Below are 19,178 nucleotides of genomic sequence, written 5' to 3'. Positions count from 1 at the left end.
ATTTATTATTTTATTTTATACGCTTGAACTGTGATAAAAAAGAGAGATCCTATAATGATAATTCGAATGCTTTGTCTGTGATTTTTCATGTGCAATTTATTAATAAATAAATAATAAATGTTTACATTGAAGTTGGTTATATAAAAAGTTTAAGCTTGTTGCTTCACGTCATGTATCATTGTACGAAAATAAAATCTTATATTAAAAAAAAGGTAGTTTTGACATTAATTTTCTATTAATAGAAATAAAGGGGGTGTACTAAAATTACGTCACCATGGTATCGTTATTTGTATATCATAAAAATCTTCGATGCATATTTGATGTAAGGACACGGATGCTGCACGGAAAAAAAACAACATAAATTTGCTAAACTATTAATGCATTTTATGTAAATAAGAAATGAATCGATAGACAGACAGACGTTCCTTTTTTCCGTAGTTTAACGAATAAAAGAAGAGAATCGATTTCGAATGCACGAAACATTTTCTTAAAATTGTTAAGTAAATGAGAGAAAATAAATTATATGTTGAGTAATAAAATGCTTCGTTTCTAAGCGAATAATTTATCCCATTCATAAATGCATTTTTTAAAATATAAAATTATTACTTTTTGCTCTTATTTATGCATTATAATCTACAAACAAACATAAATAATAACTCGTAATTTTACTCTTGTTTTTTTTTTTTTTACTTTGGAAAAGTATCGAGAATGTCAGCCGCATCTTCTTCTTGTCTAAGATATTTCTTAGAATTCTTTGCTACACTTTAGTTTTGTTTAGATTCAAGAAACGTGATCACGTTTGATATGTCATTTGTAACACAGGGTAGGGTCTAAGGAAAGTTTCATTCGGCATTTCTCTTGACCAGAAAAGTTTGGGCAAGAAAAATATTTACTTTGTTTTTCTGCTGTAACTTTAATAAATATTATTAAGGTTACTGTAGAAAAACAAAGTAAAGTTACAGTTAAACACATTTTAAACCCGAAAGCGATTGAAAAATTAATAATCGAGAGAAGTGTTTTTTCTCGATTTTATATAATTTCAAAGAAAGTTCTGTGTTTTTATAAAATCTACAGAAATATTTGATTCGGTTTTATCGAATACATCTTATGAAAGATACAATGAAGAACGTGAAATGCAGCGATGATGCGGTAAGTGTGATGCGGATGTACGATAGGAGAGAAATCAAATTTTCATTTTGTTTGTGTAAAACTTTAAAGTAAAATTTATGTAAAATGCTGTAAAATTTAAAACTGGGATAAACTGTAAGTGGAATTTGAAATCGATACATAAGTTAAATTTTAAAGATTTTTTTCCCTATTAATTAATTCGAATTAATGTTTTCAGAAGCTTTAATTGAAAAACAAATTGGATATATAATAATTGGTTTCTTTTTTTATTAATAGCGATAAATAGAGTTAATTTATTTGCGAAAGTGTCGTGTAGAATGAGAAAGGAACGGCCCGTTTTTTCTATTAGAGGGCCTTTTTTAGGCATTGTTTTTAAACAAATGAATGTGTTTTTATTAATAAAAACAGGTCTTTTTTATTAGTAAAAATAACATTAATTTTATAGGGGTAGGAACCGCTATAGATCCCTCGTGTGCGGGGAAAAATCCCTAGCTGGAAAGGAGTAATATTTTTTACTCCTTTCCAGCTAGGGATAACTCAGTAGGCAAGATTAATAACTTGCCTACTGAGTAATCTTGTAAAATATTTTTAATTTAATCAATTAAATTCAAATTAAACTAATCAATCAATCAATCAATTAAATCAAACTCCAGAAAGAATTTTAGTAATTAAAAAATGAAATTCTTCTAAATTTAACGTTTTAATTAGTTTACGTCAATACTGATTCATTCCAGATTTGTAAACACATTTAGTGTATTTATATTAGCTTAATATAAATAGGCCTACTATAAAGTAAATAAAACAGACAAAAATGGATGTTTTACGTCACTTAACTAAAAAAAACTTTAATTTTATATTATATTTTTTACATTAAAGAACGAATTTTGAGTCTTTCTATGTCCAGAACACACGCGAAATACTCTACTGTTCCCCTCCATCTGGACCTGAAAGCAGTAATTATATTTATATTATTTTAATCTAATATATCATTATACTTTGAAACAATTTAGATTTAAAAGCAGTACTTATTAATATTTTATGCCTTACTTTCATTACTTTTCTGTCATTTTATTGATCATATACCGTATATACGACGAAGCTAAATAACATTAAATTTCTTCCTTATTTTTTCTTTTATAAATTATATATTTGTCTCTTATAAATAATTTTTCTTACTACTAGAATAAATTTTATTAAATATTTCTTCTTTTTTCGGTAAATCTTTACATTATAGTTTCTTCTTTAAATGTCTTATATATACTACATACTTCTAGATAATAAAAGAAGATCTAACATAGTATAAGCATTAAGTTAACCCGTGTTTATTTTTTGGCAATTTCATGCAACACTTTACTTTAAAAATCTTTGTTTCTCTCCAAATTTTATTTCTAGTTCATTTTAAAATGAAAAAAAAAGGATATAACTTGTTCGCGAGAGTTAAAATTACCATCATAAAAGCGCAAACATTTTTCCCTTGGTGCTGAAATAAACATTTTTCTATTCACCAAATGTGCAAAATTGACATTTTTTCCCTCTAAAATCGCTCCTAAAATCTTTCTAGAACTTTAATATTTGTTGCAAAAATCTATTTTTAAATCTTTTCTTTCTAGAAAATCTAAAAGTGTATTAAAATGAAATACATTTTTTAAATATATATAAATTAACAATTAAATTAGAGATTATGTATCTGTATTTTATTTTTAATAATCTTTAATTAGCCTTACTTAAGTGTTACAGGTAAAAAGTGTCATACGTAACACCTAAATAGAGTTTTCACCCAAGTGTTGCTATGCCTTAACCATAGATCGGATAAGGGACTGTCTGAAGGAATTAAGGATACTTCCGTTGGCCCTCGAAGCAGATGATTATAATTCTTGACTGAGGCATGCCAGGATCGTTGGTTGGTCAGGATTGCTCGTTACATCCTTCTAATATTGTAAAAATAAGAGAGGAGCTTGCTGTGTACATTTTCAAAATGGCAGAATGTAATGGGTGCGGGTATTGTCACCTGTTTTGGTGGAATCGCCAATAAACACTGTTCAGAAACAACTTTCGGTAAACAGTTGGAGTTTGTGAACTACAAAATATTGAACTTCAAGTATTATCTGAAAATGTTCTTTTCAAATACAAATATAATAAAGTTTCCTAAATATGGTGTCTTTAGGCCCACAATATGCAAGCACCCGCAAACTAATAGTGCCACTTTTGCACCGAATGATTCTATTTTATAATCTTAATTCTTTAATATTGTATTTTTATATATTTTTAAGTATTTTTGCATTATATATAAAAATATGTATAAGGGATTAAGGATTTTATAAACTGGTACGCAAGATCCTTTCGTAAACTCTCTTCGCATGGTTCATTTCACAAAGATCTTGTGAAAGGAACTTAAAATATAAAAGTATGTAATAGTTTATACAGTAAAACGATAATATTACATATAAATTTATTGCTACCATTAAATAAGTTATTATTACATACAAATTTATATGGCATTCATTTAAGTTAATTTAATATTAATAGTACCGATTATGAATAATAATGAAATTTTCCAGCTTCTAAACTTTTGTTAATTTCTAAATATAGAATTACATAGATTAATTTAAATAAATCTATTATCATTTGAGCTGTAGACAATAGCCGAATAATAATAGCTCATTCCACGTTTTGTATTGGGGGTACAATTGAATTCATTTGCTAAGAACTTTATTTAATTATGAAGGTAATAATCATATATAAATCAAAATTTTAAATTGTTTATGTATCAATTACGGATTTTATAAAAATGACAGTTAAAGTTTTCTTTAATCCACTGGTTTTAATGTTCTCTATTTAAGTGGTTGTTACAAAACATGGGCAGGATTCACAGACACTTCGCAAGTTATATTGTCAGTACCACATTTAGGGTGGTTCTAAGCGCCCTGGATCTAGTGGGCTTGCTTCAGGTTTCGTGTACAATGAAATTTACAATGGCCGAGTGGATGAAACCGCTGAATACTGGTAGTTGGTCGGAGACCAAACTATCTGTGTTTGCGCCAGACCAACAGGCTGGCCGCTTGGATTTTTCCTTATATGTCTAACATGTAAATAAGGTGAGAGTTTCCCCATAAAAAGTTCTCCCTCCCTTGGCAAATCGCCCATGTGTTGCGTTGCCTAATCCATTGCTGTATATCATTTTATTATAATTCGAATTACTTCATCATTAAAAGAGTTTTCTGTGATAAAAATGAGTAACTAATTTAAAAATAAAATAGAACCTTAGAACTCCCTTGGGGATTAAGAAAAGGGCACCATTACGACAAAGAGGGGGCACGTACCCCAATGTACGGACGTCCCTGTTAGGCATTAATAGCATGCAAGCTGGTTTCAAGATGACTACTATGGTTTCCACAGTGGTTTATCTTTTTCTCTGCCTCACTGCTGAAAACTTCAAATTCCGGAATTGAGGATATACTTACCCCACCCGCCCTTAAGATGCTTAGGCTAGTTATTCAATTAATAAGTTATTAAAAATGTACACAATGATAGGGGGAACTTTTGCATCATCAACATTTGAAGCCCTGGTCCAGAGTCGAGACGGCCATTTATAAATTCGGCACTGGATATTGTGAAAAGTTTTGTAAATACTATATCTAATAGCTCTCGAAAGCAGATACATTGGGAAAGATGGTGGATGTCTACTTGGCTTTTAAGATTATACAGTTATTAGTATGGTGGGTATCCAGGTAATCGCTACGATGCACTTACCCAGAAGAGGATGTTTATAAAAACGTTACGTCACGCTACGGTCTTAACCCGTTTTGTTTATATTACTGCTTTTTAGCATACATTATTTTATTAATTACATGTCGGCCTATAATGTAACCTTCAGTACATGGTCCCACATCCTACAGCGGGGCCCACCTGATTCAAACCCCAGACCTTAGTGATGGGAGGCGAGGGCTGGGATAGGTTCAGGGGACTTAACCTAGAATAGTAATTAAACTATGTCAAGAATTTAAATATTCCAATTAAATTGAACTCAATAATTATACATAAATATTCATACTTATTTCTTATATTTTGTATGAATGAATATACTCATAACATGTTAAAGAAATTTATACAGATTAATAATCAAACAACAAATTTATTTATTCTATTCATTGCTGGACAAAATTGATCATTTTATTTCAGCAATTTGATTTTAAAATATTATTTATATTTTAAATAATAATAAAAATCAATTTTTTCCCTTTCTTTCCTTCCTTCCTCTTCCTTAAACACAAAATTTGTCACAACAAACTGACAGTTTATTTATATATATATTAAATTAAATTTATTTTTTTTTAAATGCTGTAGTAATAAATAGTTTTGCGCTTTTAAAAATAAAAATTTACTTACTCTTGTTTAATAAATTTAAAAAAGTTTTTAATTAAAATGTTTATATAGTGAGAAAAAACAATTTTAATGAAGTGAAAAAGCAATTTATAATACAAAGAAGAAAACTTAAAATGATACACTTGATAATAAAACTACAAACTGAATACATCAATTTTTTTTTTATTAACTTTCAATGCATAAATTATGTTTTTTTTTTTACCTTGTATGCACAAAGATTAAAACATTTAGAAGTTATTTATATATATATTTATATATATATATATATATATATAATATCTCTCTCTCATATTTTTTATAAGTACATGAGCTGTAGAAGTCTATTTACATTCAAAATTTTATCCCAGGTCCTATGATAAAGCTCTAAAACAAATTCTAGATACATTTAAACATTGAGCTTTTCATAGGATTTAATGTAACTTAATTTGTAGAAACACAAACATTTGTATTGTACAACAGGCCACGAAACGAAACATTTAAAGATCATTGATAATTTTAAACTAAGTTATGGTAAAACAGTCAACAACTGTCAACCTATGTAACTTATAATTGGAAGTTAACAATGAAGAATTTTAAATCCCTGATAGATATTACCAAGAAAAAAAAGAAACTTTAAACTTTTAATATCTATTCTTAATTTAACAATAAAATTTTTTTAGCTTACAAATATATAGTTGATTAAAAATCATAAATACACACCAAGGTAAAAGCTATTGTCACCCGTAACCCTTTTTTTTTTTTTGGTGGCAGTTATATATACTCATCTATAATAATGAAATAAAAGGAATGTATTAAAAAAAGAAAATACCATTAATTATGCATTTTAGGAACATTTTTAGACAAAATTTTAAACAGTAAAACAAATGTCGAGGAAATTACAATTTCTCTTATAAGAGAATAAAAATGTCGATAACTTTTAAAATAAAAATTACAAAGCTATACGTATATTAAAAAACAATCACAATGGTTTAAATAGTTTGGTCTGAAACCAGATTAAATAAAATCACAATTCAGTTTTAGAATCAATATATTTCAGGTACTGTGACTCCATAATTAATACTTCTGCCTATTAATATAGTTCAAGAACTGCATAGAACATGCTGTTTAAACAGTCCACTTTCATTCATTCATCATCAAAAAACAACAGTTTTAAATATGTCATTGCCCTGTAATTATTGAATGGCATACACTATGGAGAACATCTTGGCAGTAATTTGTTGGGGGATAATATGATAAAGATGTATTATTGAGATACTGAGAATTATCAAACAAGTAAAAAGCACCAGTTTAAAATAGTAATTTTCAGACTAGTGGTGTCAGCAGAATTTTGGTAGAATAATTTCTTCACCAATGCAAGATGATCAAAGATGTATTGACTTATCACAGACCATTTTGTACAGCTTGACTTCACAAAGTATATACATTCACAAAGCACTGGAAAGTTTCATTTCTTCTAGGTGCATTCACTGTAGCACGTATACTCATGCATGCACATATACATACATACAAATATTAAAGAACATGCTGCTATTCTTTAACATTATCTGTTGAAATTGTTGAACAATAACAGTCAGTTAATGTTGACTTTGAAATACAATGACTTTGAAATTAATATTCACACTGGCGTTACAGTTAAGGATTCAATGTGACCCTGGTAGCGAAATCTTTTGTTTGTGTCCGACGATTTTGGTAACGGAGGAGTCGAATGAAAACTCGGAGAGCGACCGAGTTCTTGACGAACTTTCAGACCAAGTGCTCGAGTTAAGGAACCCTGACATATAAAAATACGAAATTTTAATTTACAATTAAATAACATTTATTTAAACGTCTTTAAAAAAATAAATAAGTTTAATGAGTTATTAATACTATGTAATTTATTATTATATTTATGTGAAGAGGAAAAACACTTCAAATATAATCACTTACTTTTCCCTATTCCATGAAAGTTTAAACAAATTTATGCACAAATTATATTAAAGAACATATTTGGCATAAGAAATACAAAGTATAATTTAATATTTCAATTAATTGAAATAAAAATTTTGAATCATACAATAAAATTATAAATATTTAATTATTCAATAATATATAAAATTAATCTAAATAACAAATTAAATACAAAATGTATACTGTATGAATAATTTCAGTTTATTTATCATATTAAAAACTAATAAGTGTAATTGAAACATCTTTAGTTCAACTTTTCAACATAACTTCAAGGAAAAGTGTTTTTAGATCCTAAATCTGTTCAGTTTTATTGTAATTTTGATCTCCATTTTTATATTTGTTTAAAATATGGGTACAAGTATATTATTAAATATGCTTGTTAAAATTTCAGATTTAACATTTACACAAAATAGAACCATTGCATTTCAAATGAAATAAAATTTTTCCTGAAAAATCATATTTTCAAATATGAGTTATATATTATTAAATAATGTTTCTAGCCCACAGCGTAAATTGAGATTAAATTGATTAGCCCAATTAAGTATGGCTATAATAAATCAGAGGGCTTATGACATACCTGATGTGATAAGCCCTTCAATTTATTATAGCCATACTTAATTGGGCTAATCAATTTAATCTCAATATAAGTAATATGATGAATAAATATTACTTTATATATAAACCAATATATATTATATATAAAATAATTTTCAGATTGATATAATGTAAAGTATTTTTTGAAAATTATATTGAAATTATATAGGCCTATATAAATGCTTCAATATAATAAAAATATTATTAAATTTTATAACTATAATTAATAAGCCTCTAATTAAAATTTAAAAATATATCATTAAGTAATAAAAAAATTACCTAATGTTTTTGTATATATATATATATAATATAATATGTTTTATATATCAAATTATATTTTTAAAAATATAACTGTGATTTTAATTTAAGCTTGCATTTTAATTATAAATAACAACATTTTTTGTATAAAATATGTAAAATGATATTCAGTTAATGCAAAACAACATACATTTCTTTCATATTTTAATGAATAATATTTAAGAAGATTTACAATGAATGTGTAGTCAATTAAAGATAACTAAGTTAAGAAAACAATTAATATTTAAAGAATTAAAAGAGAATAGATTATGTTGAAAACGATTCTAAATTAAAAATATATGTACTGAAGCACTAATTTATTTATACTATTTAATATATTATGTAAGACATTTAAAGAAGTTACAGCAACTACTGAAAATTTTGACTTCTTTACAGTGTCTCTAAACAATTGAAAGACTATTAATTAATGAAACAAATGCAATATTAATTAAAATAAGTTTGTAAATAAATAAAAAATAACAAGAGCTTTACGAATTTATTCATTTAAACAGTTGATAAATGACAAAATATATATTGCTGAAGCATTTTATCTACTATCAAAGAAGTGCATAATGCACAAGGTGAATTCATAAAGACTACAGAGGCTTAAGACTCTATCCACACAAAAAAATAAAATTTATTCGTTCAAACTTCAAAATATTTTTATAAACATCAGATCATACAATTGTTTTGAAGAAATTAATAGAAGAGTCTGATGAAATTAGTTGAAAACGTTTTTATATGATTAAAGTTTGTTGCTGGAATTTTTGAAAGAAAGGTGTTGTTTTCATTTTATTAATAGAAGACATTTATAATTATCCAAATACTTTAAATTTTTTAATTAACCCCCTTTTTAGGTTCTTCTGAATCTGACACTGATAATGCAGTAAAAAATTAAGATAAATCTCTAAATAATTTAAAATAAACTTGTAGCTAATACAATTACATAAGGTTAATAGAATAAAATTATTGAAGTCAGATTTAAAGTTTTTCATAATATTTTTCTGAAGAAATTTGAAAAAGAAGAGATTAATAAGAGCAACTATATAAACAGAACACATGTAACATGTAAACAAAACAAAAAATTTTGTTTAATCCAGCAACATTTTATTAACATTTCGAACAGAGAAATGTTAGATTCTTCTTCTTCTTCTTCTTCTTTTTTTTTTTTTAAATAATAGTGTGTTCTGAGAGTAAAGCTAATACAGCTTTAAAATATTAAGAATTTAAATTCTGACTTTTATAATTTATTTATAAATCATTCTTTTTAGAAATAAAAAATATAAATTTATTTATAACTTAAAACTTGTTTTTTATTGTCAATAACATAAAATTATAAAAAAAAATGGATAATTAAAATATAAACGTTTACATTATCCAATTTTAAAATTTATTTATTTAAACTACAGTAATGTGATTTATAAAAAGTATATTAATAAAATATTCTGTATAATTTAACAATGCTAAAATTTTTGCATTTTGCTTTTGTTTCTTCTTTTAATATTGGAGAAGGCATTATTTATCATTATGATATAGCCAATTGTATTAAGAATGAATAAAGAATAAAAGAATTTTAAAACAAATATATTATTCACAATTTAAAAATTTCTTTCTATACTTTTTTTTTAATAAGCTGCAATTTTAGTAAGTAATAAGTAACTACAATCTCTAATTTAATTACAGTAAATATTTTATAGTTTTAATTTATTTTCTGAAAGGATTTTAATGCTTTTAATAAAAGTAATTATTATTATCTCGTGTCTTTTTCATCTTAATACGGAAAATAAAAATCTTATTAATTAATTTAAAGTATTTAGTACAATGCAATATCATGTTTACAACTGAAATAAATTTACATGTGACTGATAAAATATTTTTTTTCAAATAAATACAAGTTAAAAAAACAAATGCTTCATGAGAAAAAAAATAATTTTAAAAAACATTTGGTGAATATTTGATTAGAAAAGCTTTTGTTTTTTAATCCTTCGATAGAACTTTTATTTTTCACTTCCTTTAAAGTCTGTTAATCCTATTGAGTGGTCTATTAGATTAGTGGTTAATATTTAGTAATCCATATTTTCAAAAAATTATTATTAAAGTTATTCACAGTGCTGCAAAAATTCATTATTTTAATTTATTCTTGTTAAATATTTTAGAAATCTAACAATCTATATAATTAATAAGAAATTCAATTAATAAAATCATGGAAAAAAATGCAAAATTTATGGATAAAATAAAATTTTTCAATCTTAATTTACTAACATTAAATCTAAAAAATTGCAGAAAAATAAATTAATAAATAAGCATTACTGCCCTTTGATAAATCTAGCTGTTAAATACTTCATCAACTGTATGTTATATTATTATATATGACCTCATATATATTTATTAATTAATTATATAATTAAAAAGAAAGATATCTCATTAATAACGAAACATTTTAAATTAAATTTGAATGTATTTTCAAAAATAATATACTTAAAACATCATTTTTTTAATGGAAGAACTTTATTTCCAGAAAACTATTTGTTCCAAAAGCCGTTCTTATTCATCCATTTGCCGATATTAAAGTATGGTACATATAATACAGTATATGTAAAATATATTCAATATGATTAGTATATACATTGAATATTTTATTTTTATCTTTACATCATCAGTGGAGTTCCTTTTCTTCTGTAATCAGTTATATTAAAATAATGTTGCTTCATTAAAAGCCAATTCTTAATGATATATCAATTTACAAAATTTATTTTTATAAATTAAATATTTGAATTTGCTAAAAATATATAACATATACAAATTTAAATAATTATACTCTAAATAAATAAAGCACTTAGTTTAAAATCATTATGACACATTCCTCCATCATAAAAAAATATAGAAACAGCAGCACTGGAAATCAATGAATTGTCACAAAATTTTTGAGCAAGTAAGTGAAAAATCCCCTAATATACAAGTATATATAATAAATACTGCATTAAATTCATAACTGGTATTTAAAACGATTGCTTGAAGGCAGAAGACAAAATTATTTGTTTTCTTGTATATATTACACAACTTTAACCCAGTAAACATGCCAAATTAAATATTTATTTAAAGATAATTCTTGAATAGATTCCAAAAACTAAGAAACCAGCAAATAAGGTATAAAAAGAAAAATAAACTACAAAAAACTTCAAGATCAACACGATAAAGTCAATTTAAGAGATTTGCTTCAGATTTATAGAAATTTTTATCTTTTCAAGAAGAAATTGAATGATATAAACTATTAAAAGATGTTTTTAAAAATTAGAGAAACTGTAATATACAAAAAATATTCATTTCTTTACAACTGTAGAATATAAAAAACAAATGAGAAAAACTAATGCTTAAGAAAAAAAAAAAGGTATTAATTTGAAAAAGTAAAAGATGCTTTCAACTGATGAGTTTGGAAAAGTAATTGTAGGTTTTCTGTAACACTCAACAAAACAAAAAAAAACAAAAAATCAACTCAATGAAAATTTCAGAGCTTGTCTCAGTTCTGTACATGACAAATTTAAAAAAAAACACTCAAAAAAAAAAATTAGTGACATATTTAGAGAAGTAAAGAAAGAAAAACTAGTATAAAACTAAGAGAAGAATTTTAACACAAATTTAAATAATTATTTCTCTACACAAAAAATTTCTTAAATGTTCTAACTTTGAACTTTTTCTCTATATTAATGATTATTGAAAATAGAAAATTCTGAATTATAATATAATTAATTATTACCAATGTCAATTAAGAATATCCAAACAGTTTTTAAAGTTGTTGTTAACGTTTCTACAAGTTGTTTTGTTTATTCGAGAACTGTCTTACATTTTTAATTGACGTGATTGAAAAATAACTTAATTTTTATATAATTCCATTATATAATCGAAAAAAGTTTCTATAGAATTACTACTAAAAGCGATATATTCGGAGAGATTAAAACTCTATTATGCAAATCTAGTTAAAATATATTTGACTTTATAATATAATTTGGAAGAAATTTGTTAAAGCTAATTAAATTATTAAATTAAACAAATTGAGAAAAAGAGTTTGCAATAAAATTTAGTATATAAAAAATAGTACTGTGAAAATAAATTATAAGAAAAAATTTCTGTATAACAGAAAAAATTTTTAAAAGAATTATTCTATCTTGTAATTGGAAAGCTAATGTATTAAAAATGAAACTTTATCTTACATTCTAAGTATTAGTTCAAAAAGAAATGAGATACTTCAGAGTCCAGTAATGAAACTGCAATTCGTCTGTAAGAATCAATGGAATGAGTAAAAGAAAAGAACGTGTTAAAGATTTTAGATCACTCAAATATTGACTGTTTCTGCAAAATTTGTAATTATTGAAATACCGAAGACACATAAATTTTATCTTTATAAATCCGAATAGTAATAAGAAAAGAAAATATTAACTTACTACAAAAAAAAACTCATCTTTCCCTCAAAAAATTCAGAGAAGCTTTTCAGATATTAAAATAATTTACGAGATTTGTACAATCGTCTTGTAAATGAAATTATATAATGGTTGATGTTACCTATGGTAACAAACGTGGCGGCTCGTCTCTGAAACAGCGGGGACGCACGTTCTAACCTAACCTATTCTAATAAATTACCCTTATTCTAATAATTTGATTGGCAATAATTATGGTAATTTATTAGAATAGGTTAGGCTAGGTTAGAACGTGCATCCCACTGTTTCAGAGATGAGCCGCCATGTTTGCTACCATAGGTAACATTAACCTATATAATGATAATGTAATGATTACATACAATCATTTTATAGCTTATCTCAAATATAAAAAATAATTTAGAAAATTCGGAAATTAATTCATACATTCTTCTAAAAATTTTACAATTATTTTCTTTTATTTATTTAAATATATAAACAGTAAAGTAGGTAAATATAATGTTTAAAAGATGAAAATCATGAAAATATATTATGATACTTTATATGTAATTTTTGTATATAATTAAAAGCAAATTACAATTTTGAATAAATAAACAATTTGTATTTTTATAGCATAATTTCTATAGAAGATAAGCAATTAAGTAAAATGGAGTTTAGATTCTCTCATTTCTATACATTAAAAAGAAAAATAAGATTAAATACAGAATTTGTGTTCTTAGAGAATGAATTCATGTAAGCTTTATGTTTATTTATATGGATTCAATTTCCTTTCATAAATTATATTTTACTTGTTGCTTATTATTATTTAGAATAAAATTGTACTTTAAAAATCTCATTAACTTTATTTATATATAAGAATTCCGATTGAGTAACTAACAAAAGTATTTTGTTTCACTATGTATTTAAAACTAATTATAATTTTTTTGCGACAAAGACTGTACAGGCACTAAAAAAATAAATATTGAATTTGACAAGAATCGTTAGTAAAATTATGTTTATAGCTATATTTAAAAGGTTAAACTGATTATTTTACAGATATTTTTGCGACATAACATTGCATTATTATTTAATATATTAAAAATATAAATAAAGCAAACCATTTTTTATGTTACGTTTATAAAGAATTTGTTCTAATTATTTATATTACTAAGCTTTAAAGGAATTCTGTTAAAATGCTTTATATAAATTAATTTCTATGATATATGTTTTAGATTAAAATGCAAAATGTTTGGAAATTTTATATTCTATTTGTTTATATCAAAGAAACAAGTGGTAACCGAAGAGGAATCTAGAGCGCCTGAGCCCTCTTACCTTTGTAGATAAATGAAGAAAACATAAGAATAAAATTTGAATATGACAAACACACTTGTACACATGTATATACAATATCTAAGAGTTTACTCTTTGTCTACAGTACTAGTGGTTGCATCCAAAGTGATAGAGGGGTAAATGCAGGTATTTTTAACACAAGATAATCTTCATAAGCTGTAATTTAATAAGTAGTAAGACATGTTTATTTGTTGATTTGAATTAGTATATTTGAATCCAGTTATTAAACAGATTAAAACATTTTTTTAAGAAAACTGTACATTATTTAATAATCCATTTAAAGTGAACTGTTTAGTAATATAGCCACATTATATGAATTAAATTTTATATTGAAATTTGTTTTCCATTCTCTTTGATATAAGTTAATGGATGTGATATAACTTTTAATTTCAATTCTAAAATGAAGAAATTTGAATTGATAAAATTTCAGTTTGATCTCTTTTATCATCGTTATTAATAAGATTTAATAGTTAATTAAATTTTGCAATTGAAGAAATTTTTTTCATATAAGAAATAAGACTATTTATAAAAATATTTAGTAGATAATAGATAAAAAGATTGTGGCATGCATAAATAATTATTCTAAATTAAAAAGCATAATATTGTAATTTAACAAACACATAATCATGCAATTATAGAATTTGTTACTTCATTTTACTAGATGCAATTAGTAACGTAATTAGCGAAAGCAGTAACAGTTAGTGAGAAATATTACCATTAAATTTCGAAGTTATCTTCACTGCTATGATACACTGAGCTGAAATAATTAGTATAAAATTAATATTTCTTGGCATTCAAAATTACATACTATAAGATAATGTTAAATATAAAACTTTTGCATGCAATGATAAAAAGAATTTAAATAAATAAAGCACAATCACAATATTATAAATTTCTAAATGGATGAACTTTTATTAAATGAAGTGTGATTTTGATGAAGCTGAATGATATAAATGAATATTTTGGCATGATGCTATATACATTAAATTGAAAGACAACAAATATAAGAACACACAGTAATTAATGTCTCTTCTATTTCTTAGTTATCATTCAAACATTTAAAATGCAATGCTCCAATCCATACCAAAATCTTACCTGTGAACTTTTCCATGTTGCAAACTGGAAATGAATTGGAATTCATTTAAATAATAACTATACCTTAATATAATCTTCACAATGATGATGTTCATTTTACTGATTATAAACATCATATTAAATAATTTTCCCAAATTTATTAATTCCAAATAAATTGCAATTTAACATTAATATCAATTAAAAGTTTTCTTCGAGTAAATTTTTATGATACTTTTCAAAATAGATATTATGTTTTATTTATATATACAAATAATGAATTGTTTTGAAAATTAATTAAAGTATTTAATTACCTTAAAATTATTTAATTTGTATTATTAAATTCTAATCTAATATTTAATTTCTTTTTATAGATTTAAAAAGTAATATTTGATAAAATGATATTTTAAAGCTATAAAAAGAAACATAATAATTATAGATTATGATAATTTTCCATTGTTTAATTTTTATTTTTGATCATATATAAAATTTTATAATAATTTTATTTAAAATGTATAAAAATAGGTTTTAAGTTGTGCGTCAATTAACGTTTCTTACCCTCATACTGGCGCGTCTTTTATCCGGCCTCTCCAATGTTCCAGATCTGGAATACGAACGCATAAAGTTTCGCCCGAGAGATCCGGAAACACTAGACCCACCCGACGACTGCGATGCCTTCTTTTCATTTCTTCTTCGGTGAACGACTTCTTCTGCTTCTAAAGACATCCTAAAAATTATTTTATAGAATGATCAAATCAATTTGAATATTGAATATTTTGAATATATCAAATTTATCAATTTTTACCTGGCAGGTTGTACAAGATTTTCTAATTCAGTTGTGAGATGACGTCTAATAATATTTTTGGAAGCTGGAATTCCTAAAGCAGTTGCCATTGTATCTGCCGTAAACGAAGGTTCCAACACCACCAGTGCACCATGTACTCCACTATCTCTTAAGTTTTCTGCATATTCCTACAAATATATTAATTAATTGAAGAACAGAATTAAATATAAATTATTTATAAATATTATATAGAGAGAATATATATTAAAACATTCAAAAGTATAAAAAAAAAGTTATTAAGAATTTTCTTTAAAATTTTAGTATATTTTTTTGGTATGAATAAAATATATATTTTTGCAGCCTGTTGATAAAAGTGGTTCCCAGCTAAAAGCTTTGATTCTCAGTCCAGTCCGAGTATCTACTCCCAGTACAATTGCAAGACCCACCCAAAGAACTTTTTCAATGGATATTCTTCCAGTTCATCCTGAGCACAGCAACTCGCCATCTCCTTCTAGTGCCATTTTATTGTTACAGCAGAAAGAGTGCACATAAGAAGTTCTTAAAGTGAAAGCCTTTCAAATTTGATTCTCTATCAATCTATCATATTTTTTTATGAAAAAAATAATTTCAGCTATCTAAAAATCGAGAAATTTTACTATTACATATACAGTATTTCAAAATAAATTGAAATTTTAAAACGCAGTTTAAATAACTTCCATTGAAACTTTCGAAAACAGGCATATTTAAATGTTTTCAAAGCTTTAATTTATTTTAGATACATAATATACCTAATTTACTATATCTAATAAAATGTTTTCTCTATTAATTTTTGAAAATAAATTGAATTTTTCGCATTGCAAGCTAATTTAATGTGGTAATTAGGTCAGCACGTACAAAAGATGCCTCCATCCAAAAGATCTATGAAGAATCACTAAAGTCCGGATCTTCCAAGAGATAAGGGAATTCCTTACAAAATAATATAAGGAATTGTCTGTTATCTCTACACTTATGAGTTAAGAAAAATAAGCAATTAAAACTGAAAGAGAAAATGTTGATAAATATTGATTGCTAACAACTATGTATTAAGCATTGGAGGTTATGTTTGAGAACAGTATCGATTACACTTGCTCTCGCATAAGGTCATTCATTTCTTTGTAGAGCACGGCGAATCTATCATACCATTGGTTATGACATGTAAATAATCATACACAATAAAAAACGGGCGGATGTGCAGTACATATATTTTCCTTCAGATTGAGATGAATACTTGATGTTCGAATGGAGAAAATGTTTCTATACATTTACATTCGTATGTTAAAATATGTAAAAAGATATCTGAATATAAAGTATTTATACATTTTTACGCTAGTGTAATGATAATCTGTCATTTTTTCATCATCATTTTTATACGTCTTTCCAGTAAATAAGACTAAAAATCGGGTTTTTTTTAACTATTTTTCTCATAAGAAATTTAATATAAACTAAATACTACATTTAAATTATAAAAGCAAACGTTGAAAACTTTGAGCTTCTGGTAATTCACAATATAAAATTTTTAATAATTATTACGGCAGGGAAGTATATTGAGTCGTTACTATTTATTATCATTATCCGTTAAAGTAAATTCAACATTTATTTATATATTTTCAAAGGAAAAAAAAGCAATGTCTCTTAGACAATAAGTGCCTCCTCCGGTACAACAATTAAATAACATAGAATAAATTTAAAAAATACAAACGCGTAAATAAACATTAAAAACATTAATTATAATATAGTATATTTTTTTCAAAAATCGTAAAGCAAACCAGAACCGTGCGCAGTATTTTTAAAAATCCAATAACGAGTTGCTTAACTTTCCCGGCAACATTTAAAATTTTGGTAGCGCCATCTGTTATCGTATTTTATTTTAAAAACTTTTTATATTTTTAACTATTATAAAAAGCTTAATTTTGAGGGTAGGAGTGGGTTTTATAAAAAAACTGTAAATGCTAATAACGAGTAAAATCGTCATTAAGACGACATACCCTATTGGAGATACACACGACTCCCATTATCTCCCCATCCCCTCGACTCTTAGCCACCAAAATTTAATAGCATCAATCTCCCTAATAAACAAACCACCCTGCAAAATTTCAGAAATTGTTGACAAAATGCACAAGACTTATTAAGCTTTAAAGTGGGTAAAATTAAGCTTTAAATTGTGCCCCCGAACACACACTGATAGAGAAATTACACCCGAATTTATGTTTTTTAATACTTTAATACTTTCAAATTATTATATAGCTTTAACATATTAAGAATATATTGTCCGTTTCTAATATAGCCTATAATGGGACTAGAAGCCATTTATAACAGACTACCATTAATATTATTAGATACATTACGGTTTCCATTCCGTTATTAAACTGAACATATGTGATTATTACTGTATATATAGGCTATATAATGGCTTTATCGAAAAGTTTTAAGGTTATATTTGTTACTTTATGTTCTGTTAATTTTTGTTAAATAAGATTTTAAACGAAAACATTATTGTCAAATTAAGCCATGTGATTGTGATTTTAAGATAATAAACTGTAGCGAAACCGACAGGAAGTTTACTTTGTTATTAATTAGGCTAATTAATAAATTAAATTACCAAAATTTTAAATTATATATACAAAGAGTGTTGGAAGACAATTTTCTAGTGTTGCTTTTGAGCGTATTCTTAAAGATTCGGGTTAACAAAATCAGGTTAAAATAGTAAGTTACTACATTCGGCAGGGTCCGAGAGAAATGAGATGGAATCTGGACCAGTCACAAAAAGAAAGATTCCTAAATCACCTATCAAAATTAATTTTAATCATGTTTTATAAGACTAAACTTTAGAGGTCCACTGTATCCTTTACTGGAGTGAAGTTCCTATTGATTCCTTCTGTCAGAGCCTTATGATCAATATTTATCGTAATCGAAGTTTGTTTAATCAAACTACTTTATTCTACTAAAAAATATATATATATATATTTGTTCTTTTTATTTATTAGTGCAGAAACAAGACAAATAACATTAGAATCGCATCGTAACAAAGGTAAACCCAAAAACGTAACGCATCTTAATATGTACCACGCGCATTATTAAGTATCAAGTTTAGAAAATTGTCTTGTAATTACTTCGTAATTAATCGTTGTTTACTCGCACTAAGAATGATAACATGCTATTTTAAGTTAGTATCTTTT

At 25.2% G+C, this 19,178-nt stretch overlaps 1 protein-coding gene across 4 annotated transcripts in view; it reads right to left on the bottom strand.

Moving 5' to 3' along the window:
• Nucleotides 1-5,586: 5,586 nt before the first annotated feature.
• Nucleotides 5,587-19,178, bottom strand: part of Liprin-gamma (liprin protein kazrin) — a 34,612-nt gene continuing 21,020 nt past the window's right edge. For 2 of the 4 annotated variants that reach the window (XM_067274315.1, XM_067274318.1), the window contains exons 12-14: nucleotides 15,985-16,151; nucleotides 15,738-15,906; nucleotides 5,587-7,282 (exon numbers count right to left, since the gene is read on the bottom strand). In XM_067274315.1, coding sequence (XP_067130416.1) covers nucleotides 7,127-7,282; nucleotides 15,738-15,906; nucleotides 15,985-16,151 — 492 coding nt within the window. In that variant the 3' untranslated portion in view covers nucleotides 5,587-7,126. Of the gene's footprint in view, nucleotides 7,283-14,823; nucleotides 14,866-15,203; nucleotides 15,228-15,737; nucleotides 15,907-15,984; nucleotides 16,152-19,178 lie in introns of all 4 variants that reach the window. The other 2 variants (XM_067274316.1, XM_067274317.1) reach the window with 2 other exon arrangements.

The sequence above is a fragment of the Centruroides vittatus genome, unplaced genomic scaffold (assembly GCF_030686945.1).
Source record: "Centruroides vittatus isolate TY-2023 unplaced genomic scaffold, ASM3068694v2 contig_546, whole genome shotgun sequence".
NCBI lineage: Eukaryota > Metazoa > Arthropoda > Arachnida > Scorpiones > Buthidae > Centruroides > Centruroides vittatus.
The sequence above is the reverse complement of the archived record's forward strand: the minus strand, read 5'-3'. Positions and strand labels throughout refer to the sequence as shown.